Consider the following 27,759-nt stretch of genomic DNA (forward strand, 5'->3'; position numbering starts at 1 on the left):
ATACTTTGACATGATCTCTGTCTGATGTTCACCAGTATTTTAGGCTGCATTGTGTAATGCTTTTGAGATGGGTGATATAAACACCATCAGTACCCATGCTGTGTATGCACAGCATACATAGTGTTCCACACTTAGCTACATCTGGCAAAGGAGTAATTGTCCACACTCCATAGAAAGCGCACGGCAGGCAGTTTCCTCTCTGTCATGTGGTAGGTTGCTATCCAATTTCCTAAATCAAACAGGGATCTAGAAAAACAGCTGATTGAAAACCAAAAGGCCTCCTATAATGGTGTGTGACAACGCAGTGCTTTCTCGGGCCAACCAATTGTTTGTTTTTGTGTTTCTGCTTTGTCATCAGTGACATAGCTTTTGTAATCTCAGTCACAAAGGCATCAATAAACTCTCGAAGGCCCCAGGCATGCAGCATGCGTGGCCACAGCCAGGGGGGAGGTTTTTGGGGCTATTTCGCCGCCAGCCCATGCTGGGCAGCGTTTAGTCTAGCATGAGACAGCCAAGGGTGAGCACCCGAGTTTTCACACAATAAAGGTGCTGAAGGGGACCAAGCACTCCGGGGATACCACCAACCCAGGCAGTAGAGGAAAGACGCACCACCATGTTCAAGACCAGCTACCTGCGCGAGGTGCGCAAGGAAAAGTATGAGCGCTCTGATGTTTTTGAGGAGGAACCTGAGGACTCTGAATCCTCTGCAGGTGTCTCAGCCATCCAGGGCTGGGAGAACCTGCAGGAGCTCAACAGCCGCTTCGCCCGGTACATCAACAGGGCCCGTGTCCTCGAACAGCGCAATGCCGTGTTCCGCAAGCAGCTGGAGACCCTGCAGCGCATGGAGGAGGCCAGTGGCCTGGAGGAGGCCTTCACAGAGCAGATTGAAGTCAACAGGCAGCGCATCAGAGAACTTTCCTCCGACCACGCCAAACTGGAGCGGGAACTAAAGGATGCTTGCCGAATGCTGGATGAGTACACCAGCAAGTAAGAGAGTGGGCAATGGTTGGTTGTTTGTGTGTTGACGAGATGTGTGACACAACTCAGGTTAGATTTCCCCTATCTAGTGATAATAATGCATAATGCATCTATCGATTCAGACTTAGAACTTGAAGAGTTTATTTCTCAAAAAAGTTGAAAACTAGCCACAAACAGATACCCTATGACCTAAAAAGCAGGATACAACAATAAAGAGAATATGGATAAAAATCAGAATGTATAGTGCATATCCATGAACAAAATACAGCTCAGTTAAACTGCAGTCACTTTAATTATGTTAAATCAATCGCATGTCCACTTACGCAACATAATTAATAATAATAATAATAATCATAATAATGAAATTTCTGTGCTTACCAGATGCAAATGCAAAAGATTACTGATTACGTAATTTAAGTCATAATCAGAGAGGTAATAATCTGAATTCCTGAAACAGTAATATACTGTAATTGCTGTTAACTAGTTTTGGAAAGCTTTGTTTCAAAAATTCATGTGGTACAAGGCAGGCTTTTTTTTTTTTTTTTTTTTTTTTACAGACTGCAATTTATCCTTATCCTTTATCCTATTCTTAGTCATCAGCATCAGCAGTCATTATCAACCAATATGCAGATATGTGCAGACAGATGTTTGTGTCTGTAATCTTTCCTTTAAAATGAACCTTTTTAATAACTTCAGCTGACTGGACCTGCAATTTTGTCATCAGATAAATGTAATTCTGTCACATATTATTCATTGCTCCCCATCACAAATGGATAAATGACTGATTTTACCTTGTTGTCCTGGTGATACAAGATAAAATCAAGAGTCTTGTTAGGCAACACAGAGAAACTCACCAACTTGGTGTTTAAAAACAGGTTGCCCTGCAGGCAATAGAGCTGAACTTACATCACTTAGCGATTCAGAAAAATATTGACCAACTTGGTTTAGATCAGATAGTGGAGACAGCTAGATTTCACCACCCACAGTGTCAACTAACCGCCCTGACACAGTGTGACAAAAGCAGGGGTGTTGTGCTTCAGGTTGGAGACAAGTTGTTGACACGGCCTGTCTGATTTGAGCCACTCAGGGTAAGTAAGGACACAATGACACATAATGTAAATGTTGATGGATCGTCAGTACTTGTCAGTAACAGCCCCCTTTCACATCTCCTGCATCTAACACAATTAGACACATTAACACTCACACACACACACACACACACATGGTCAGTCAGTATCTTGGGCCAGATGTTACTAGAGTTTTGCTATCCCAGTGAATGTACTAATAATTATACTGCTTCATACAGATACATAATTTTGATGTTTTATGCCCTAGATACAGAAATGAATGTGAGTATCAAGAGCAGCTTCGGGGCACACTGGAGCAATTAAACAAGGTATGCCGCAGTTATTCACATGGCACCAACACCATATTATTCATATGAAGACTTTCACTCCCACGTTTTATCCAGTGATACTTGTGCAAACAAAATGATAGCTGGCATTGGATTTAGATGCTATAAATATTATAGGTATCTCATTTTTCAAAAGGGCAGTAGATGTTCAAATGAGAACATCTACTGAGATCCTCCTTGTTTTAGGGATATAAAATTATGAAATCAAGTATTTTTAATGTGTGTATAGCTTTTTGCAGTAGAGCTCTTCATACTGACATAAAGCTTAATTCCACCCAAAGTGGATTGTGTTTCTACCTCAGAAGGGACACCATATGGCTAGGAATATGTTTTATTGAAAATGGGCCCAAGGTTAACTTGTCATTTTGATTTTTTTCAACTGGAAGAAAGGTTAAGAATGCAGAATATAAAAGATTCAACCTATTTACAGATTTATTATTTTTTTTAATTAAAAAAAAAAAAAGAAATGAAATATTTTGAATAATATCATTGCCAGTGTTCTCATTATTAGAGGCGTTATTCAGATCCCATTTCTAGCTGAAACCTAATCCACATGGAGGTTAAGGAGTTTAAAAGGCTTATTTTAGAAAAAAAAAGCATTATTCATTGCCAGGTAATACTTAATAAAGATTCAGGCAATTTCAACATCAGTGCATGATTATTTAACTTCAATTCATGCACTCATTGACTCTTTGTTGCACTGAAATACTGTACAACTACTCCTTTGTCTGTCATGTCAGCACTGGTTATGGGTCCTCATGGTTTTGCTTCTTTTTTTTTTTTTACCACTTCTGTTCCCCTGCCTGTTTAACTCCTCTGCTCGTTCATGATATCCTTTTCTCTGATAATTTTCCTTTCCTCTCCTCTCTCCTCTTCTCTCTTATTGGGCAGGAGGCTGACAGTGCTCTGCTGAGAAACCTGGAATACCAGATCCAATCACAATTCCTGCAGGATGACATCAACTCCACCAAAGATAGACACAAGAAGGTCAGAGGTGTTCAACAAAAACAACACAAATCAATGTTTGTGTTTACATCAGAGCAAAGATCGAAGGGAAGGCCAGTATCCAACTGAACTTCTCGTACCTCAGTTATTCTCACGGCCAATCTTCATCACCCACTTTCAATCAGTGAGGTCTATCACAACTCGAAATTATGCACATGTTGCAAATGACTTCAACATATTTGGAGGTGGGATGTCTCTTCCCCCTTCCACTGTTGTTTTCTCACTTGCACTGTCTGGTACAGCAGAAATGCCATAAAAATAATCTACAATATGTAGAGTCAAGAGGTTGAATAAAACCTCAAAGAGACCCAACACAAACTAATGCCTATGAGCAAGTTAACCTGACTAAACCAAACTTTATGGTCTGATTAAAACCTAATTATAACACAACAGGGAGCTTCCTTCCCTCTTCCTCAAAGAAGATCTTTGAATGCCCCCACTGACTGATCCCAGGGCAGGACATTTGCATGCATTTTACTTGCTAATTCACAGTGAATGCAAGAAGAGATTCCTTCATCCATCATCAAAGAATATTGCTTTTAAGTTTATTACTAAAACACCGTATGGGTCTCTCTGTGTTGGTTCTGAAAATCACTGCACTACAGCCACTGCAGCTTACAAGGCAAAGAGTGGTGCACCTTGTCCCTCACGAAGGGCAGCAAAAGACATGTTGATAGGTACAACAAAGCTTTAGCTGCAGTTTACCCCCTGTGAGGAGATGAGAGCAGAGCGCATGGGGCAAGAGAACGTGACAGTGCTCCTCACAGGCATTGGAACATGACAGAAATGCACAGAGAAAAAGACAAAGACATAAATGTGTCTTCAAGGCTTATCTTGTATCTATATAAACAAACAAACAAAAGGGCAAGAAAAATCCAGAGATAAAAGAAACCCAATCCATAGATATGATGCATCAGGCATAGCAATCATAGACTTTGTTGCATGAGCAATTTCCCTTTTTTATTTTCAGACAATGGCAGTTCTGATGATGAATTTATCCATAAATCTGTGCAGTGCTGAGATGACATACAAGAGAGCACCAACATAGCTACATTATGTGGCAAAGAATAGGCAGTCATCTTGCATGGATATTTGGCTTGTGGTACAGGGTTGGAAATATCCCCTTAGAGAACGGCAATATATTTGCTCTCTATTACTGAGTCTGAAATCACAAATAGATTTAAAGAAGAAATTATTTTTGCTGTAAAAGAATGCTAGTACAATTTATACGTATCACTTGAATGAGAACCCTTTTATTGGAGCCATTCAATTATTCTCCCACTCCATTTTCAATAAGATATGCTAACTATATAAGACAAGATTGAAATGGTGCTTGAAAAATGGAAATGTCTTTGGTGCTCTATAAAAAAGTAAATGGTAACATTCAGCAGGATCTTTCATTTGCTCAGTCATATATTTTTACTATCTATCTATCTATCTATCTATCTATCTATCTATCTATCTATCTATCCTTTCTCTACACAGAACCTTGCAGAAATCCAGACATATGTGAACATTTTGCACCAGATCAACCAGGCAACGCCTCTCGTTCCCAATGTGTCAGTGGGCATCTCCGAGGTAAGGTCACGTTTGTTGTCACGAGTGTGTATTGTGTGTGTGTGTGTGTGTTTCTGAATGTACAATGCCTGAGGGAGAAGATGGTGTTTTTTATGTGTGTCTGTGTGTCAGCCCTGGCTTTGGTGTCTAGGGTTGATGAGAGTGCTGGCTTCTTCATCCAATCATATATCTAGGTGTGTGTGCTTGTGGTTGTGCACGCAGGCGTGTGCATGCACGTGTGTGTTTGTGTATGTGTGCATGGCAGGACGACAGATACAAACAGCCAGATGGACAGACAGACAAACAGTGGGATGAGCTGACTCAGTATTGTCAGTCCACATAATGAAACAAATGCAGGGAGGAATGGCTGTGTGTGCTAATCTCAGAGGAACTGTGCCACTGCGACTGTTTTGCAGACTGGAGTTTTAGTTATGCAAACATTTCTCAGAGGCAGAGCTGCTCTGGAGGTAGAAACAATCTCACTGGCTTGGTTAAACCTCAGTGGGCAGAGCTACTGTTCTTCTGGCTGAGGAACCGTATAAATCTTTTACACATCTTTCATACATTTTACTTCTACAATGGATCCCAATAAATAAGCAAATGGGGTAAAAGAGGACGTTGCCAATAATTTGAAGCCTAATACTCTTCATACTAACCAAGACAGTTCTTTCTAGCCATGCTAAAATTATCTAAGTTGGCGAGTTGGCATTGCTGACCTTTTTTTTTTTTTTTTTTTTAATTAAAACACTTGTTAGGATCGTGTGCTCAGACCAGTCAATAGGCTATCCAGTTAATATCAAATAATGCTTTAAAGGACCATACCTTTGACTTTGCATGTTTAACATATCTACAAAATGCATATTCACTTGTCTGCTCATCTTTTCCCAAAGCAAAGCAGTCATATTTTAGAACACCAATGTCTTTGTCTTACCTTTTATTCAGCCTTGGTTTCCATTAATTCCATTAATATATTAAAGTCTATATTAAAGACTTACACCTTTCTTCACACCAGTAGTCCATCACCGTAATAAAGGCGTCCATATTAGTTTTACTTAAAGCAGCAGCACTGTTGTGTTTTGATGACTTGAAATGAGGTCGAGTGAAACAGTCTCTCTCCGCCGGGAAATAGGCAAACATTTGTTTCACACAGTGAATGATAAGTTCCATGGTTTGTGAATGGCGATGACTTTGTTATTTGTTGAAATAGTGTGTGTGTGTGTGTGTGTGTGTGTGTGTGTGTGTGTGTACTGGGCCTATCGCCCTTTTTTGTGCACACTTCTGACTGTATGATGAAGAACCAGTCGTGGTTGTGGTGATTCAAAACATTTGAAAAATGTTTGTTCTGTCTCACTCAACCACTGCTACTCTCTCTCTCTTCAGCTACTACAAAGTCACTGTACACCTTTCCCTCTTGTCATTTACTGTCTAGCTTGCACAACCACTGCTGTTCTCTCCCTTCCTCTCTTTGTATAGTCTCCTAATGAACCTATCGGCCGTGTATGCTCTGATCACAGGTGAACAAGTCCAGGATGTGCATTGCATCTTTTTAGCAAGTTTAGAAAACACATTACTGACACATGGAGAAAAACACTGTATAAGGTGTCAGAGGCTGATCTCATCTGTCATCAAAGGGGGTACAAATAAGTTCATGACTGTAAAACAAGATGTGTAAAACAGGGGAGTAGTGTGTGTGTGTGTGTGTGTGTGTGTGTTTGTATTTTAGAGAAAGAGAGGGAAAGAGGGATACCTTTTACTGGTTATTTTGAATTTTGCTGTTTTAATTGACACTCTTTTTGAAACATAGTTTCTATTGAAAGCCATATGGCTTCTGGCAAAGAGCCAGAAATGGCTCTTGAGCCATAGTTTCACAACCACTTGTGTAATGTGTGTAACATACTGAAACAGATATAGAGAACAAGAAAAAAAACTCGCGACTTTTTTTTTTTGTTTGTTTTATGGTATACTTTTTACACTGTTCTGTAGTATATTTGATTCATAAATCAGTTTAATTTGTGATGAAAAGTATTTGACAATACAATTGGCTGCTGAGTCACTGCTGAGTGTTGCTCAGCACATAGGGTAACATAAAGCTTATAGTCCAGAAAAGACGAGATACGCCTGGTGGAGAGCTACACTCTTCTGAATGCACTCTTATGTTTGAAGAATGGTTTGTTGCACTGTAAAATGAGTGTAAATGGTGGTAAATGAGCCAAACATTCAGAGTCACTGGTTTGGTCCTTCAAAAGAACAGATGAGGACCATAATGACAAAAACATTTTGTCCATCCTGGAATAGGCTTGAACTTATTTTCATTGTTGACTGTAACCCCATTCTTATTAATGCCTTTAATTCCAGAAAAAAAGGTCAAACCTTTAAGATAGTGAGATATCCGAAAGAGATTGCTGTCAAATGTTGTACTTCCCCACACGCAGGAGCAGGAGAAGCTGCTGGCTCAGAGGAGGGTGCCAGGGCTGCAGAGTCAGCTGGAGGAATACAAGAGCGCCCTCTGCCAGCTGCAGGCACAGAGACAACGCCTACAGACTGAGGTGGGTCACAATATCTCCATGACAACAGTAGGTCTCTCACTGATTACATGCTCTGTCCTCCCCTTTTCCCTCTAGAAAGCCTTAAGCAAAGATTTATTGGAAGACATATTAAAGAGGGCTTCTCGAAGGAAGATAATTCTGAGTGACAAAATGAGAGCAGAATTAACAGGGACACTATCCAGATGGGCTCATGTTCATATTCTGTGTCATAACAGACTATCACACTATAATTTAGGCTAAATTCCCTTTTTGTTCAATAAATGTTTAATTGAAACTAAAATTGATTTTGTGTTATAATTCCAATCATAATTTCTTAATACTTAAATAAGCATGTGAATCTATTTTAAAGTAAATAGCTTTCAACTGTCAAATTGAACCTATAAAACCATGTCTTTAATATGCTGAACCTTGATCATAAATTATGGAATACAGTATCATCAAGTGCAAAACCCATATTTTATTTCTTTATGTGGGCGCTTGTTTTGTTCCTACAGGTATTGACGAAAGATATACCTCTGCTATCCTCCCAGATCATGCTCTTCACTCTGCTCATGTTTTGTGTCATGTATCTCTTGAATATCTGTTTCCCATAGAAGCTTGCAATACCATACCATCTAACTGTTGTTAGCTGTTGAGATATTATTAATTTTACATAAATAAATTGTAAAATATGTTATTTATATGGATACTTGGAGGCTCTTTTTTATCTACACCTTTTATTTTTATGCTCATATGTCACTTGTCTCTGTCTCCTTTTCATCTCATACTTAAAACATACTGCTGATACTTCTTTAGCTGCTTTGTTATTTCTTTTTAAATTTTGTATCATAAATTGTTGCTTGATCCCCACCTCCTCATTTCTCTCTCTCTCTCTTTCTCTCAGACCACAATGCTGGAACAAGCCATCAAGAACACACAAGAAACTTATGACGATGAGATCCAGATGTACAACGAACAGATCGAGTCTCTGCGGAAGGAGATCGAGGAAGCTGAGAGGAGCCTGGAAAAATACACCAATGAGTGTCGCCACCTAGCCATGTACCAGACCTCCCTGGAGAATGAGCTGGAGAGGTACAAGAGGATCATTGAAAATGAAGACAACAGGTATGACACACACACACACACACACACATGAAGGCAGACCTGACTATACAGGTAGATGATACACAATGGAAGCCATAGGAACGTGGGTGGTGCGGTTAATCACAATACCTAAGTAAATGCTGGCAAAACAACACCTTATCCTCTATTTTGCGCCCTCCACTTAGGCCCTCTGGTTAAATGAGCTTGATAATCTACTAAACTCTTGTCTAATGGGATAAACCAATTATCACATTGTGTGCTTGGAATTACAAGATTCAATCTGAGTAGACTGCTGTTTTAGGACACGGGAGTTGCAGTCCAGCATCAAAAAATTGAACATCCTGCTTGGAAAAACTTGAACACTTAAATAGCTAACCTATTTAACCATCAAAGGTTTATCAGAATACTTAAATTTTAAAAAATGGATTTACACAAAACTTTGTTGAATGGTCATGGGAAAATAAAGAAATGACTGAGTAGTTTTCACACTCATTTGGCCAAAGGAGTGTATGACAAAAGGGTATAACCTCTTAATGGATTCATGTAACGCTATCAAACATTGTATGACAATCGGCAAACATAGGCTCCCTCCATTAAGCCTCCATCATTTGTCCAACCAAACAACATGGGGGCACTGGAGAGGGGCACCACTAATGGTCACTAAACAAATATAGTGCTGACTGGCCATATGGTGTTGTGATTATCAGCTAAAATGCTTCAAAGTGGCTAGAGCGGGTGTATCCCATGTCCAATTGCAGGTATAGTCATAAAAATGTGCTCGCCTCCTGATGTGAAACGAGTTAGTAATGGAGCATAGAGGAAATTATTGTTCTTTGAGGGGGAAAGATTGTAGAATCCATGATGGCTGTACAAAAAAAAAAAAAAAAAAAAACTCAAAATGGCTAAAATTGCACTGCTCAGTCAAAGACTTTCAGCCACTAGTTGGCAATAGTTGGCCAAGAGTTGCATGGGAAATCCATTAAAAGGGCATTATATGGTGTATTGTCAATATTATGACTATGATGAATGTGTTTCATGATGAAATTACCATTAATATTAATTAGTAGCAGAAAATAGTCAGTCGGAGGTTTCATACTGCTGTGAAATTAAGTCAGGCTCCAGTTTAATTCTGGTCCACTAGAGGTCAGGATACTCATTCATATGTAATAGAAGAGCCACTATATGGCTGTAGCCTACATGTGGCTGTACATGAACGAACATCCTTACCTTGGATAATGTAGAGCACAAAGTTATCCACCAGGGGGCATTGTTTGATAGCAGGAGGTAGTGTCCACTGGCACCACAGCAAACAGAGACATTGATATCAGGCTTCTCTGATTTATTCTTATTAAATGTTACCTTTTCCCTTCTTGGCAAAATGAAAATAATCATCTTTTCAGAAAGATGTGTTTATATTTCACCCTATAACCAAGTGCAAGAAAGCTGTTACTTGGCTGTTGTGTAGATATGATTTTACTGCTCTCTCTTCTGCAGGTTGAATTCAGCAATAATTGGCACTCCCATTACCCTGTTCACCACTAATTACCGCTACACTCACACACCCACTGCACCAAGCAGGGGGAGAGGTAAGGGCAACTTGAGAGGGCAACTCCGGCACATCACAGCTGGTTTACATTGATAATCTCTATTGAGTGTACACACAGTCAGCATTGTGGAAGACGAAATATGCTGACTGGGCTCTGAGATATTCAGTCTTACAAAGCTACAGGAAAGGCCACACGAAGCCAAATCTTCAGTGTCTCAAACAATAGTGTATAACCACACGACACACACACACACACACACACACACACACACATTAGAACAGAATGTGATCTACTTTTAGCACATTAATAATACATAATAAAAACATGTAATAATACTAATAACACATAATAATAATGACATGTAATAATATTAGCCTTTGTATACCTTTCAAGTGGCAGATGGCTTGATGAAGTGTTGTTTTGTGTGTGTGTGTCTTTATTAAAGTGAAGTTAATCAGTTAATTGCATTTTTTGTAATAATTTAGGCCAAAGTTGTTGTTTTTTGATGTTTGTTAAATTTGAAAAGTGGTTCAACCATTTGACTTTTGACCTAATGTGATTCCAGACATCACGCAGGCCATCCAAGACATCACCAGCATCAAGCCTCGTCAGAAGAACCAGGCCAGGAAGGTCCTGAAGAAGAAAGAGCTGACTCCTAAAGATGTGATCGATAGCGGTCAAGACGAGAGAAGTGGAGGAGCCTCTGTGGAGGTGGCAGATGAGGAGATGAAGGGGATCACAACTGAGGAGGGTCAGGAGGAGGCAGTGTGGAGAACAGAGCAGAGGCCTGTGTTCACTGGAGTGTCTCCACAGGATGTCCCTGATGGAGCTCAAATCAGCAAAGCCTTCGACACACTCTGCAACATCGTCAGAGACCGAATGAGGAAGTACAAGAAACCTGAGCCAATCGCTGACTTCTATACTAAAGGTCGTTACGTCCTTGTCACTGGTGACGGCAGCTATCTGGACCCTTGCTTCTATACCTCCACACCATCTGCCGGCCACATCTTTGTCACCATCAGCGATGGAATGATGTCCCCTTATGAACCGTATGGACGCACCACTCCCTCCCCTCCACCTCCTCAACCTGTGCCAATTCCCAGCCCCCCCAGTCCCTCCCCATCCTCTAATGGCGAGGGAGGAAGGGAGAAGGAGAGAGAAAAGGACAACGGAGGAAATGGCGGTAAGGGTAAGCAGAAGAATGGAGACCCTAACTCAAGGTCCAAAGATTCAAGCCCTGTTCCTCCAGCTCCTGGTCCATGTCCTGGCCCTAGAGAGCCCACCCCAGACCCATCTGCCAGGCATCCCAAGAGAAACGGTGATGACAACAGCCATGGTGGACCCACTCCAATGTCTTACCCCCGTGGAGACAGCATCAGCTCCGGTTCCAGCTCTAGCAGCTTTCCCCCAGACTCCATGAGCTATGAGAAGGTGGAGTTGGTGGAATCTGTGGAGAAGGTCTCCAGCGACCGCAAGGTTAAGGGCTATGAGGAGACTGCCATGGTGGTGGAGACCATGATTGAGAAGACCAGCAAGAAGAAACACTGAAACCATGAGAAGTGACATGAAGACTCACTAAACTCCTCTTAGGGTTCCACATGGTCTGGCTTCACTAACAAGAAGGCAATTCTGGTGTTAGTACACGACTCCATAAAATGACACTATTCCTCAACTAAATAAGACCAATGTTTTGTGTGTCCAAAGGAGATCAAAGATGCTTTATGACCAACTACACATTCCTGCTCTGACTTTCAATGCTCTTCCAGTTGCTTGCAGTCTCTGGTCTTGCGTCCAGCATACGTTTCGCTGGTTCCCTAAGTACTGCTGTTGTTGTCCTACTTGCACCCATGCTCATGCCGTAGACCTTTACTGTCTGAAAACTTGGGAAAATGACAGATGAAGTTCCAAGTCACCTTTAAAAAAAAAACGAAAGAATAAAAGAGATGAAATACCTAGAAGCTGTGCCACCCTTCTAAACTCTGCCTTAGTACCCCAACTTTGCCCCATGAGTTCATTTGTTCAATTGGATGCCACTGCCTGCCCTCAGCACAGTTTTGCTGTGTATCAATTTGCTTTGATATATTGAACAATAAAAAAGATTCAAATATCAATTAATCTCTCATTCTTTTTGCTTTAAATTCAAAACATATTGTAACAGCATTCCTATTTCGTGAGTGTTGGACATTTAATACCATAATTGTTTTTCCATTACTATCCATTATTACCAATCTCTGGCACTGAAAAATTAGCCCACTTTTAGTGTACTGATTCATTTACAGTCTTCAAACTCTCTGCCACTCTAACATTCTGGATAAGAGGTTTTGCTTCAAGTACTGCATCATGTGGAAGAGATTCATCCATTTTTCATCAATGTAACTTTAAGGAGTTCACATTGCCATCTGCACTTAGTATAATCCACTCTCCCTGAAGAGAGAAGGGAGGAGCTGTGGGAGAAACAAAGATGAAATGAGATTTAAAAAAAGGGGGAGGAGTGAACCACAGACATTATGAGGTTTTAGCAATAGATAACTACACTTGTAGGCTGAAATATGTTACACTGAGCTGTTTCTATATATATATATATATATATATTTTTTTTTTTTTTTTTTCATATTGATAGTCCAAAGAAAAGAGAATAGTGAATCAAAAGAAACAACAGAAGAGAGAGTAAGTGCAACACATATGGAATAAAACATAAAAAACAGTGATTGAAAGACACCCTGTTAAGTTTTTAAATGTTGGACAGCACAATGCCAACTTAAATTTGCCACATTCAGAACACCTTGTCAAATTATTTGTGATACAATACAACATGAGACAAAGGGTGAGATACTTGGTAGCCTCTATCTCATGCTGATGGTATTTATTTGTGCTAGTGTTTCTTGCCATTAAGACCACATTTTACAGAAACTCCCACCATTTTCTGTTGTAAGAGAATTTTTTCATGTTTTGCACCATGAAGCAATATAGCACATTTCCTGCAAAGTCGGACTTGCAGGAACACAATAGTCGTACACAATAATAAATGCGGTATTGATGCTCATAGAGGGTGCCAATCATCAGTTTGCTTAGACTAATAATACTACTGCTGCAAAATTATCAAAGCCCATCAGCTTCTTTTAAGTTTTTAAATGTTGCATAGCACAATGCCGACTTAAAGTTGCTACATTTAGCATTTTAAACACCAATATATTGTCAAATAAATTGTGATACCTTGGTTTATTATTGTAAACATATGAGACAAAGGGTGACCTACTTGGTAACCTCTATCTCATGCTGGTGGTATTTATTGGTGCATGTGTTTCTTGCAATTAAGACCACATTTCACATAAACTCCCTTGTTTTCTGTTGCATTTTGGTACATGTTTTGGGCCAAAAAAAAAAAAAGAAAAAGAAATGAAGTATTGATGCTTATAGGGTGCCAATCATCAGTTTGTTTGTTTGAGTAAAAATATTAGTGCCGCAAAAGTAATGTGGATATTATTCATTAATGTTAAAATATTCATATAGCACCTTCAACAAAAGCATATTTATTATAATTAAAGAATGGTTAATATTCACTTTCCTCAGGGATTTTTTTCTCTTGAGATCCAGGAATATGGTCTGAACCAGGAGCCCAGACAACCTCATGTAGCTGATTCAAATAACAAGGAAATGCATGCAACGTGTAGTCAGTCTGTTCAAGAGTGGTGCAAATCACTCAAGTGCTTTAACAAACAGCTGAACAGATTTATTGTAGTATACATCAAAGATTATGAAATATGAACTAAGGACCACAGGTTGCAAAATGAATCACACATTCCTTTCTTTTGTTTATATAAACGGTGCATGTCACAAAAATATAAACAAAAAGAAGTATCACTGCTCTGTTTGCAAGATATTAAACTTTAAGTAGAATGACACAGAAAATCATTTACAGTCACAAACTGTACAACAGTTGGCAGAAGAGAGGTGCAGGTCAGTTAAAGCAAGAACATGAAAGAGTGGATTATATTCTGTTTATGTACAATTCCGCAGAGTGTATAAAAACAGACAGAAATCCAGGCATTATAGATTTGTTTTCTCTATGTTTAACAGATTATTTGAAGGTTACACTTTTTATCATGATTGGATTACAAGAAACATTCATTTTAGGTGGTGGTGGGGGGGCTAATTCAAACACTTCATAACAAAAGGCAGAGTAAAGAATCAAGGGAAAGAGGTAGACAATAGGGAAGATAAGAGAAGAGAGAGGGAGAGAGAGGAGGAAAGAATTGAGGAAGTCTAGCGCAAAATTGCAGAGAGGGAGAAAGATAAAGAGGAAGAGAGCAAAAGAGTCAGCAACATGCAGATGGTGTTTAGTTGTTTTTACTCATCAAGCTCTTCAGACTTCTTTCCACTGCCTCATCCAACTCCTCCTCCAGCTCCTCCTTTTTGGACATGGCCAGTTTGGACTGGTAGTCGCGCACTATCTGGTCTATATAAGGGGCACTTTGTGTTCCGTGCAGCATGAGGGTCCACTCCTTCAGGACTCCACGCTGTGGCTCCTCGCCCTGGAAGCCTACCTCCAAGACCCAGGTGCCACGGGGATCCTCACCCCAGGTGTGGGTGGTCATGAAGGGCCACTTGTCGAAGCCCACCTTCGAGTCGTCATCACGGGGCCTGCGGCTCAGTAGGATGGACTTGGTGCCCATGGGTGAGGTCATATTGATGTTGAGGTCGCCCCGGCGGCTGGCATTGACAGTGACCACCGCCTGAACGTGCTCCAGGTAGCGGACAAAGTTGTCCTTCCCCTGGCAGGCATCTGTGGTGATGGCCAGCACCAGCTTGTTGCCTGACTGGATCTTACTGGAGAGGGAGAAGCAGATCAAATGAGTTAAGATGTGTGGCAGGGAGAGGCACAAGAAAAAAGAGAGAAAAACAAAGAAAAACCTTCATATCAATAATATAAATGTTAAAAAGGCATAAATGTAAAGTGCAGAAACAGCTAATGGGTCGGAAATGTCACAAATAATAACATAGTATATGTATAACATCCTTAAACCGGGATTAGACAAAAATATGGAGAGCCTGTCATCGCCAAGCTATCAAAATCTGATGGGCTTGGGCTTCCCTGTGGCTAAGAGACAGAACAAGCCAGAGAAGTCCATTTATCTTCCTCAGTCTATCTTTACAACCCACCCTCCGTTCTTCTGAATGCACCAGTAAGTGCCTGACCTATTTTGCCTGTAGATGCAGCCAACCTCAGCAGAGAATCAGACTTCCTTCTAGGCTTGATCCCACATAGCAAAACAACAATGAGAGCTATCTCTGCCTGTTTTATTATGAAATTTATCTGTAGTTCAAGTGCCAAACTGTTCTGCTTCAGACTGCAATGCTTTTCATTTTGTTTTAGCTACTTCACCATCACCATTTTTATTTTCATTTTGGCGTAAAAAAAAGTCACAGCGTATTTATACTAACCGGTATGACAGAAATTATACACATATTATGATTTATTTTGCATGAATTCTTTTTTTTCTTTTACTTTCCTTTGGTGGCAAATAAAGTCTCAAGAATGAAGTATGCTGTAAAGAAAAGATTTTACATATTAATTAGTTCACATTTAAAACGTGGACCATTTGGTAATCATTATTGTAGTGAGAATATTACTGGCAATGGCCCATCGTGCAATAATGTCTCCACTGTCCCTCGTCCTTGTGAGAGCTATACACTGATAATGTCCTCTCGATATTATCTAGACTCTATTCAAATGCAAAATAAATGATATGAAAATATGAACGATACAGCGGCAAATAATATTCTAGGACTGAAGTGTTTATGTCAGAGGAGGACCGCCTTAGCTGGGGCTGGCCCTCTATAGAGAGGCCTTGAGGCTAACCACAGCTAATGTACCCAACCATGAAAGAGCAGTGATGGTAACAATAAGCAGAACGCTCATCTATGGACAAAGGATGTACATTTACAAGTAAAAAAAAAAAAAAAGAAAAAAAAAAGTACATTTGTTCCACATTGCCTGACTAAATGCTTTTTATATGCAACATACAGAATGGTCTAGCTTCTATTGTCTGTCCTGCATTGTATCTTTGTGAATTGGACTTCCACTGTCCATCGGTGCCAGTATCTACTCATCTATTATCTACTTCCCTCATATTCATTGTACTTGCTCAGTAAAGCCATTGCCACTATTATGATTCAAAACAATGTTGGGACATGAACAGTGTGACACATTGTGCCCATAAAAATGATGACTTTGAAAAAGATGCAAAGTTACTGAACACTAATGAAATAGTGTTGAGTGGATAAACCTCAGAGCCTACTATTTTAACTTATGGTTAAAACTTATAAAACATGTCATAAATTTGACCACCTCTGAATTGTTGCTCCTTCCAAATGCACTGATGTTATTTATTTATTTATTTATTTAGTGTCCTGAACAGATGCTAAGGGCAGGTTGTTCTCTCTATTGTTGTTGTTTTGTGGTTGGGAAGACATACTGCTGATCCCATCTCTTTTGGTGATGGAGAGAAAGAGGGAGAACACAGCAGGGCAGTGGTGATCCGGGCTGGCCCAAGGCTATGAGCAGACTTAATAACGTTATTAGAGGCACAGGCCACATCTCTGTGCCATTTCTGCCTCTCAGATTAACACAAGGGGGAAGAAAAGGGGGCAGGAGGTGGAGATGGGGTGGGGGGGGTCTTGCAGGATAGTGCTCAGAAACATGATTGATAGAGCACTATGCTGAGCACATAGAGGTGTCTGCAGTGCTGAGCTGCTGTGCTTCACTTAGTAAGTTATTATCATTTCTGACAGAACTGAACAATTCACAGCGGTGCTTCACGATGAACTACTCCTTACATCGTATGTTGAGGAGTCTGACATAACCAAAAACTGAATGGTTTCCTGTTAACAATGCAATTCCCTAGATATTTCCTAAGCCAAATCTGGTGAAAAAAGAGGTGTGTAGTGCATGTTGCAAATGGAGGGTTTGTGTTAAAGCAAGATATAAGGCTCTTTGTGTGTCTGTGTATGTGTTTGTTTCCAAATTCTTTCCTCCCTCAGCACACAACTAAAAACAAATTTTAGAAACTTATAATAACCTGCTCAACTCTGATTTCACTTAAATCCAAATTTCCCCTTAAGTAGCTTCAGTGTTTAAAAAAAAAAAAAAAAAACTGGCTACGATGCTTCATTGAAGCTACATAATATACCGATAAATATTCAAACCCAAAACACCATTGTGTTATAGCTGGACCATTACATCAAATAGAAAATATCCATACGTGTTGTGTGTCTTGTGTGTAATAGCACATGGATTATACATATTTCCCTGTAATTCATCATGAGCTATTTGGTATCTGGGATCTCTACCAGAATTGAAAATGTGGTTTTGTGGGTTGAAAGAGGCTCAGCATGCATTTATAATGAGGAACCCATCGGAGGGGCCAGCAGGATAGAACATGTAACTGATTTATTTTTCCTTATTCTTAATAGTTTGCTAGAATTTGTCGCTGAGAGTGTGACTGTTCTCCTACATATGGGTGCGAATATGCGTGGAATTCAATTTGTCCCCCCAAAATGATTTTTCTACACAGCAGGTGCGCAGCTCCCATCAGATAATGTGCAAGAGTAATTATGGCACTCGGTCACAGAACAGGGAGAGGGGACGCCTCTGAAGGGCAGGGCCGGCGGAGATTAAAAACACCCCGCAGCCGGGTGGGGTGCCGCGTGCCAGTGCCACCGATAATGAGAAGTTCTGCTCCAGCTAAGTAAGCCACAGCCTGCCAAAGCTGCTATCAGATCAATGCTGAGCAGCATGTGTGCAAGCATGGCTGCGTGTGTTTTTGTCTGTTTATTGCTTTTCTTGCTATCATCAGAGGTGAGCCTGTTGTAATTATATCTCTACCACAATAGATGCAGCAAAAGCCCTGTGGCGCTGCTGGGTAACACCTCACTGATGAAAAATATGACAGGATGACAGACTCAGCACCACAACTCTTATCACAGCCTGAAAATAACTAACAAAAACTATCTTGCGTTCAGTATTTCTCTCTTACAAACAGCTGCATTCGTCTTTCCAACTGTTTTTTCTTGTGAGACCTATAAGGTTTGTGCACATCTGAGCTGAGAAGCAACACCACTTATTACGATGGGTCCTGAAATGTGAAGGACTGTCTCATGTGTCAACAAATGGGCTTGAGAAGCAAATTCCTCTCCTCTATTTGCATGAGATGTCCCTCGGGTCACAGTGAAAAGCCATTTGACTCTGAGGAATGCTCCTTGTTTCTCTGGCATTGTACTGCACAGGGGCACACACACACACACACACACACACACACACACACGCACATGCTGTGTTGCCGGGAGTGCGGCATCTGTGGAGCACTGATTAGAGAGTCAAATGAGGGGTTGGAGGTATCTGCGGTGCCACAAATACGCTGACCTATCTTCACTCTGAACCTCTATAATGTGGAACAATCTGCCTCAGGAGCTAAAGCTAGCTAAATCACTTCAGCCCTTTAAATCTCTCCTGAAAACCATTTCTATAAAACTGCTTTCTGTGACAAATCTCAAATTTTCCATGTCTTCTTATTTATGACTAACTTATTCATTATTGATTATCATTATCCTTTTTTTTTTTTTTTTAATCTTTTTTTAATGTGCTAATTTTTCCCTGCAGTAAAACTCTGTGTAAACTACTTTTGAAAAGTTTTGTGTGACGTCCCGTCTCTCTCTGCTGTCTCCCTTTGTTACCTTGTTTATGTCTGTGTGTTGCAGGTATCTAGGCAGATTGGACACACCTAGGCCCAGTGTGTCCTTAATCTATATAGGAACAGGAGCTGCAACTCTATTTTTCCCTTTCATGCAGCCGACACCTTGTTTCCTTTATCTGCAGCTTACTACACCATGCCTCATACACTCAGTGTATCCATACACCTTCATACACCACTGATTCTCCCACAGACATCTCACATCATTTTGTCTTTGTAAATGTTATTGCACTTATGTTGATTAAATTCTTTGAGCCATGCATTTTGGGTGTCAGTGTATCCCTCCTTTGTTACCTTTGCCTGCCTTTGAGCAGGGTTGTAACATATGTAACTAAAGGTTATCATTATTATTATTATTATTGTTGTTGTTGTTGTTGTTGTTGTTGTTGTTGTTCATGCATACAAGACACACATTTGGCCATGGATCCACATGTACACATTGTAAATAACACCTCCGCATGGAAACCCTTCCTGGCTGTCAGTCAAGTTAATTGACAGTGTTGCTAGGGCACGTTGTGCTGGGCCATGTGGGGTGCTCTAATTATAGTGTAGGAGGTTGAGCCACATGAAACCACCAGGCATCATACGAGAGAGGAGATACAGCCTCAAAACACCAGGACCGGGTGGATGAAAAAGGTGGCAGCCCTTGAGGGAAATAAAGCATACAGTCAGGGTGCAGGAGGGAGAAGAAGAGAAGGTGAGTGGAAGGATGATGGGGAGAGAGGCTGGGTAGCACAGGAGAGGAAGCAAAAAGAAGGGCAAGGTTAGCGACAGAGGAGAGGGTGACGCATGGGGGGACAGATGTGGTAAGACAAGGAGAGAAGGAGGAGGATGCCCTAAGTACTTGAGACAGCTGTGTCTGTGAAAGATGAGGGCAGTGACTGAGGATCTCCTTCGCAGCACAGGCCAGATGGCTGGACTGTAATCAAAGCAGCACTCTACCCAGAGGACTGCTCCGATGACTGCCAATGGGAGCTCATATTATAGCACAGGCAATGTGCTTTGTGTTTGGAGCCTTATAATGCAATTATTTTAAACAGGTTTACCAATACACAGAATGTGATTGAGCAGTCCATTGTGCTGTGAACCAGGTGAGCAGTCATACAGAAGCCAAAAGATGAATCGACCCACAAACAGCAACTGTTGCATGATATGTTGTCATAAATCCACAGGAACATCAGAGAGGCAGCACCATTCACTGGCCCACATAATCTAAACTTTATGGGGTTCATCACGGTGGTGAAGGTCGTGTTATCAGGGTTATCAAATGGGCTTGTCCCATCGCAGATGTCTTGTTGAAATAGACCCTGTTAGGCTCATCCTTCACTTCTGTGAGCATTTCTCTTGCACACAACACTGTGTTTCTTTCAGTATCTAATCAATGGCTATATGCAACAGAATATGTAATATGTGCATGTAATATATTCAACATGTAAGTCTTAAGCTCTGCCAGTCCCACTGGTGACTTCATCGTTACATATGCATGCTGCGCAGCCAGGTTTTATTCAAACCCACAGATGCTGATTTGAAACTCTAGCAGAGATCCCAGGGTGTCCAAAGATACCCAATGTCCTGTCCTGCTGAATTACAGGGAAATGTGTATAAAATAATGCATGAGACATCTAAATATTTTCTCTTTAATGTAATGGTGGAGCCACAGAACAATGACACTGTTTGAATATTTCATTCAATATGAGTGTGATGTAGCTGCAAAGTCATGTTACAACCAGCACATACAGAATATATATGTAACACTGTTGTACAATATTGAAAAAAAAAGTCTTCTGATTTTGAATCTAGGAAATTTAAGAGAGAAACTGAGTTCAGAGAGTTAACATAAGACAGCTCCAGACAGATCCTGCCTGAGAAAATAATGTTGACTCAGTCAGTGTCCTATTATATCCATATAGTATTTTTACTTTTGTCTATTTAGGTATTGTATTATTATTATTATTATTATTATTACTATTATTATTATTACTCTCTCTTTGTGAGGCACTTTGTAGCTTTGTTTTGAAGAGTATTCTATAAATAAACATTCTTACTCTTACTATCATGTGGCACACCCTTAAACTTCTCATCCACAGCATTATCACTGTTACTCACTGGGTCTCCTGGACAGAGCCGGCCACACAGTGGAAGCGCTCAGGGACCGTTTTCCACTCCTTGGCCATCTTCACCATGCCCCCAGCGTCCAGCACACCATAGCCAAACAGATGGTTGAACTCCAGGCCCACGCCATTCCTTCGCCACTGGTGCACCTCGTCGTGGAGCTGGTTTCTCTTGGAGGTCAGGACCGACAGGTGCTGCATGTCCCTCCACGTCAGGTTCGGGCTGAGCCGGAGGAACAGCCACCCGGACACACAGGATGGAGCCAAGGGGATTGTAGGGGGGTGGGAGGAGGGGATGGGAGGGGTTGTGTGGGGGGACAGAGAGCAGAGAGTATTGTCAGTGATTTATTACAGGCTGGCAGCAACACTCATGCTCCTTTATGTTTTGTTTTGTTTTGTTTTTTTTCATTTACTCAGAGGAAAAAGGAAAATTGAATCTTTGGCAGCAAATAGTAAAGCATCTTGTTGACAAAAAGGTGCTGAGTAGACCTTGGTGAATCTGATAATGTATATAAATGGCACATGGTCTGATCCATGGTTATGCTTTGATTATATGCTCCCAAATGTCTAAACATCACAGCGTATGTGCTTCAAGGCAGATGGCTGCTTTTGTCTGTGTTTCCCTCTCTTATCTTGGCTGTGTGTAGCGACAGCTTTGTTCGGGGTGACTCACTGGCCCCTGCCAATGCATGGTTCAAGTGTGTTTGGGCAGTAAAAAGGCGCTGCACTCGTCCTAACGGCATGGTGGCTTATTTACTGCCGGACAGATCGAGCATCCGCTCCTCCTGACAGCAACATCATTATTGTGTGTGCAAAGCAAACAGTGTTTCTTTACCCAGCTCCTCTCGCCTATGTTAGTTAATGGCAGCAGAAGAATCTTTTCAGCCTTTAATATGAGAAATGGAGCATTCGAGAGAAAGGCTCTCCTCTGGGATTTGAGAAGCAGTAATTTACCAAGTCGGGAATTTGTCACATTCTTCTGATCAAGTGTGTGTGTGTGTTTAAGTGGCATATGTTTAAATTTTCTCTGATCTGTGAGGACCCAATTAGGCTGACTCTAAATTCATGATGTATGAAATGAAAACTACTGAATTGGCACTGAGGCCATAGTGTGAATACTTGTTGAGAACATTCGAACACAAAACACAGTGTTACATTTTGTCATTAACATCAATAACACAAGCTTTATTATTACCATGGCTTGTTAAAATCACCATGGCAAACATTCCATCAGATTAAGACGAGAGAGTGCTCGAGTGTGTTTCATCATCCAGCACAGGGCCTCTCTGCTTCATGCATGTGAGCAATGCAGTAATAAAAACAAACAAAAAAAAAAAAATATAAACATTAAATCTGAGCCCAGCCTAACAATATAAAATGTTTTAACTGCTTTAGCCTGCAGTGAGGTATGAAGAGTACACATTGTATGATTTGTGTCTTTAGCAATATGTGGGCAAGCGAGCAACTACTGTTTCACTTTTCATTTGAGGTATCCTGCTGATCTTAATGGCATTAATAGTAAATAAGCAATTCTCATAAGAGTGAAGAAATTATTTGGGCCTTTGAGGAATTCAGATATGGAAGGAGGTAATTAGTAGAATGTCTCTGAAAGATGGAGACTGACAGCTGGAGAGAGAGGCAGTGAAACACATAGTGACAATAAAGCTCAAGGTTGTATTTTCATTTCATTTCCGTCTAATAATTACCATGAAAAGAATTATGTTCTTCAGTCAAATACTGCCATAAAAAGTATTAGCCAAAACTGACTGTTGTAATCTCATTACTAATTCAACATTATTATTAGTTTCATCTTAACAATCCCATGTGACAATCTTCAGCAGAGGAGGTGGGACAAGGTGGGATTACTAGACAACCTATCTAAATCATAAATCACAATTAGCACAGGTCAATGAGTGGAACAGAACATACTTAGCCTCAAGAGCCAGGGCGAAGACACCAGCTGCCTCCGGAGCAGCTGCTGACGTTCCCGAGTGCCGCAGGGTGCAATTCCCATACAAGTCAGTGGTGGCCTGCCATAACCCAAGCACAGGAAAAGAAACAAAAGAAGAATTTTCATGTACTCGCTCAGTAAGTCGAGGCAAGGGAGAAAGCTACGATGCGGATATGGATGCAATCTAATTTGCTGTGCAAGTGCTTTTATTTATGTTCATTATGGAAATTGATACAATTTCATTAGAGCCCGTTCTCACATCACATTTTTATTGTGGAATTAAGGAGTTTGGTTGAACAATTAAACCCTAAAGAAAAGGAGATAAGATGGGTACCCTATATTGCCTGCACCGTTACCTACAGCAATTTGCATACTAGTTATGTTTATACTTATTGAATAAACATGATTTTTTTTTTTTCAATTTGGTGCTTAATTAGATATAATCAGAGATCAAATGCAATTAGAGAGGCGAAACCCTAGGGAAGGTCCCTGGCTCTGTCAACAGCCAAGTGTGATTGGCATGATCGCAGCACAAACATTGCTGCTTTTGTGCACTGAGAAATTCTCATTACATAGAAGCACAGTATGTTTTGCCAAAGAATACTGCAAGCTCTTCTGCTGGTAATGAAAGTTAATACAAGTGCAAAGCCTGCCATTAATAACCGCGCATTCACCGAACTTAAAAAGGCCATCAAGGTCAGGTAACTGTCTGCAAAAAAAAAAGAGGAAGTAAACAAGATTTGTCATCTCAGCTCTGCCTCTTTTAAAAGAACAATGGTATGAGTCTGGCTCTGGTGACTCACTCGCTCATTTTTCTAGGGATCACCGTCTGATGATGATGAATTCCTCAGGTAAATGCTAATCACCATGAACCAGCTACAGCCTATTTGTGAATACTGAAGTGGTGTCTCATACGCCTAAGCTTTAATGCTGTAAGGTGTGTGTGTGTGTGTGTGTGTCTGTGTGTGACAGTCATGTCATGTATCTGAGTCATATTTGGCTATGAAACAAAGGACTCCCTCACTAGATCTGTTTGCTTTTGCTTTTCAAACAGTGTATTGAAAAGAATAATAATAAAAAGTGGACATGTACATGCCTAAAAGCAGCTTAAAAGCAAAACCACTTTTCATAACTGAGGTATCACAGTGCAAATTGTTTCCTGCCAATAATGAAAAAAATCAATGCAGGCTATGAGTCTGTGAATCTGTACAACACATTTTTCTAAATTCTCTGTTCTAGGGTTCACTTTCAACAACACATTCACAGAAAACAATGTCATGACCAACACAACAGATTATGAAGCTGCTTGTCTGAACATGTGAAGCAAAGTGATGCTCGTGGATGGCAAGGGAGGTAATCACAGAAGACCAGTCCCTCCATCTGAACTTCCATTTTTCATAACAAGTCTGAAATTACAGTGTAACAGCTCCTTAGCGTTTATCTCTGGTCTTGTCCTGCCTCCAGAAAGACCGAAGACAGACTGCATACTCACCAGACTGAAAAGAAAAGAGTACAGCGCAGTCATGGTAAAAGACTGAATAAAATTAGGGATAAAAACTCATAAAAAACTGTCAACTGTGAATACGGAAAGGGCTGAAACATGCTTGTTGCCATTAAAATACTTTCAGGAACAAGGAAATGTCAAAACATTAGCTAGACCTGTCTACAAGAGATGGATAAAATATTTTTGAGAGAAGATTTTTATTTTTTTTTAAACTAGATAACAGACACAAAATGCTTTGTGTATCGTGTATCAACACACATACACATACATACACAAAGTACACACTCACCACTCCAGCCTCTGGGTTCCTCTTGCGTCCGTTGCTGAACGTGGATGCCAGGGTGGAGGAGCAGCTCTCATCATAGAGGGCGGTGCGTCCATCATTGATGGCTGAGTTGATGGAGATTGTCCACATGCTTGAGGCGTAACCATCACAGTTACAGTCGTCATAGCTACCACCATCTCCTGATGCCCACACATAGATGCTGCCTTTTCCTCCGCGCCCCTACAACATCACCATCCAAGGGGATTGAAAACATGTAAATCAAAGGGATTACTAGTGAATACAGGTATAATACGCATTCAAAGCAATGAAATTATAGCAGTTAAATGTGTGCATGTCATAAAGAAACAGTCAGTGTCATACAGCAAATGCATATGAAGTAATATTCACAACAGAAGACATTAGACACTGGCAAGAGGGCCATCTCCTCCAGATATATTGGGGTTTCAAAGGCATAATTTGGGAAATTCAAAGTATCAGGCATGCTACTTTTTTACATTTGTGGCTCCATATTATTCCGTAGCTCTGTTCACTGGCAGATTTTTAAGTTATGAGAGCCTTCATCCACTGGAGCTAACAACTGTTTAGAGACAGAATGTGAAATTAGGCAGCAGAAGAGAGAAGGTTATATGAAAATGAAGCATGACAAATAAGCCTTTTGAATGATCTGATGTTGATTTTATGAGAATAGGGGGTATAAAGAAAATGGTAGATGAGAAGAGGAAGAACATAAGCAAACTGCTGCAGACAATATAATAACACAGTGCTTACACAAAGCACATACTGAGTTCCAAATTGGTCTATAGCCTCCAGCTTGCTAGTGGTATGAAATTGGATCTCTTTTCAAAGCTAAACAAATAAGAGGCAGTAAATTGATGCAGCACCAAATGTAAAAATAATAGTGGTCTATTTTAACTACATTTAGGTGTTTTAATTAATATCATATCATGTCCTATGTCCTTTTCCAACTAAATATTTTACGAGGAACAAAACTCCTTTAAAAGCAGCCTGTTATTTCATTTTCAGCTGCCAGTTAACAAAACATTACTCCCAAAAAATTGCACTTCCACAAAAACAGCATCAGGTTTGCCAAATGGCATCAGTTGTAGTCAGAGATAATCAATATCTTTGCGGATAAGTGCAGATTAGCCATTTTGTCTCTATTTTCATGATGTGTCTGTAGAGACAAAACAGAACAAAATAGCTTTTCTAAATCCATACACACAAAAAACATCTGGCTTAAAGGTACTAGCAGGGCACCAGGAAACATATTGCCATCAGCACTGGCTGAACATAGAGAGAATCACCTTTATGAAACACTGCATTAAAAAATACGCCGCTTTCCCATGGGACAAACTGTAGGAGGAGTGGTGTATCTTTCTCCACACCATATATCTATGTCTCTTTATTTAAATTTCAAATAGAGGTTTTAGAATCAGTGAGCTCACCCACGAGGTTTGGGGCCTTCTGTTCTCTGCACATCCCAAACAAAGTGCTCTCGCTTGCCTGGCGTGCCCTGAGAGAATACTGTGTGCTTTATTTCCATTATCCGTTACAACACCACTCTTAACACTCAAGATGTAAACTAAGTCAGCGGATTAGACTCAAGTGATCAAGATTGTGGGAGCTGGGGGTATGACAGACAAGTCTGTTCAAGTGTTGACAAAATAGACATGGTTCCTTAATGGAAAAATTCTTATTGTCTAATTTCTTGTTTTTGTACAGCATGCATCATCTGCAGCCTACACAATGGCTTATATAAGTGATCATTAGCATCTAAGAGGCTGAGTGCAGAGTGGCTGCTTGACTAGCTGTTTATATGATCAGGGATTACAGTCAGTTTTGCTCCTACTCAGCTACCCTGCCTGACAGGGTCATCTCAGAGCACATGCAGCCCACACCTGCCTGCACCGTGCATGATGATTAATCAAGCAAGTAATTGGCAGTGACTCTGTCAGCATGCTAACTCTGTGTGTGACTGTGTGTGCATGTGTGAGTGTGGCTGCATAGCTACTAGGGAGGCCGTCTTCCACCCAGAGGACCCACGTTCAAGCTTCAGAAGCTCTGATCCTGCATTCTGACCTGCCTGTGAAAGGTAGGCATGTACCAAGAGACTGTTTTTATGAGGATCAATACAGCACCACATATTAGGGATGTTACGATTCAGCGGGTGCTGATTTAATTAATGGCCTTTAACCTTTCAGATCTGCTGATCCCATTGCTGAGCTCGTTATTCCTGCACAGCTGAGGTTTGGACAAACCTATAGAGATCCCAAGGTTTCCTAAGATATTTCCCTGCTGAATTGTAATATCAATGGCATATTGGGTTTGAATATTTCACTCAATATAAGTGTGATGTAGCTTTAGTGAAGTGCTGTAAATAGCAGGAACAGAATGTACATATGCGAATGTCATACAATATTTGAAGCAACTGAAGGGGAAATTTAAGGGGAAAACTGGGGTCAGTGGGTTAAATAGCTGATCATATGATCAATATCTGCAGCAAAGATCCAGAGCAAGTATGTGGACATTCCCTCATCTTTGTATTATTATCCAGGTATGTTAATGCTTAAAGGGCCATACAACTGATTTTGCATGTTTATCCAAATATCTACAAAATGTATATACTCCATATTTCTGCTTATCTTTTCCTGAGGCACGTAGTTACATTTTTGAACTCTGATATCATTTTTCCAACCTTTTGTCCAGACTTTGGTTTCCATTCATTCCACTACGTTATGAAAATTAACTTTCAAACTTTCTTCACATCACAATTAAGTCAGCTAAATTAGTTTTCCTAAAAGCAGCAGGGGTGTTGTGTTTTGATGACTTGAAATAAGCTGCAGAAGCAGAACATTACAAGGTGGGTGTTTCTACCAAAAACTAAAATTTGATAATCGAGGGATTGTTATCATATGTTGTGAAATCTTTAGTATGCCTGCATGATTTTCAAAATAGTTTGTCGCAGTGCCAGGCATTCAAAATCATTGGTATGGTCCTAAATTCCCAGCAAAAATTTTTGCACACCAA

At 40.4% G+C, this 27,759-nt stretch overlaps 2 protein-coding genes across 2 annotated transcripts in view; one reads left to right on the plus strand and one right to left on the minus strand.

The window, feature by feature from the left end:
* Window positions 1-613: 613 nt before the first annotated feature.
* On the plus strand, window positions 614-11,678 carry bfsp1 (beaded filament structural protein 1). Its single transcript, XM_030071202.1, has 8 exons — window positions 614-987; window positions 2,314-2,374; window positions 3,284-3,379; window positions 4,883-4,975; window positions 7,387-7,500; window positions 8,384-8,604; window positions 10,078-10,169; window positions 10,696-11,678. Exons 1-8 carry the CDS (start codon window positions 614-616, stop codon window positions 11,676-11,678), a joined length of 2,034 nt encoding a protein of 677 aa, XP_029927062.1.
* Window positions 11,679-13,838: 2,160 nt separating this feature from the next.
* The window catches only part of pcsk2 (proprotein convertase subtilisin/kexin type 2), a 32,163-nt gene continuing 18,242 nt past the window's right edge, over window positions 13,839-27,759 (minus strand). Inside the window, exons 9-12 of the mRNA XM_030071201.1 lie at window positions 24,736-24,951; window positions 22,921-23,021; window positions 20,987-21,214; window positions 13,839-14,957 (exon numbers count right to left, since the gene is read on the minus strand). Coding sequence (XP_029927061.1) covers window positions 14,468-14,957; window positions 20,987-21,214; window positions 22,921-23,021; window positions 24,736-24,951 — 1,035 coding nt within the window. The 3' untranslated portion in view covers window positions 13,839-14,467. The remainder of the gene's footprint in view (window positions 14,958-20,986; window positions 21,215-22,920; window positions 23,022-24,735; window positions 24,952-27,759) is intronic.

This window comes from Myripristis murdjan, chromosome 15 (assembly GCF_902150065.1).
Source record: "Myripristis murdjan chromosome 15, fMyrMur1.1, whole genome shotgun sequence".
Lineage (NCBI taxonomy): Eukaryota > Metazoa > Chordata > Actinopteri > Holocentriformes > Holocentridae > Myripristis > Myripristis murdjan.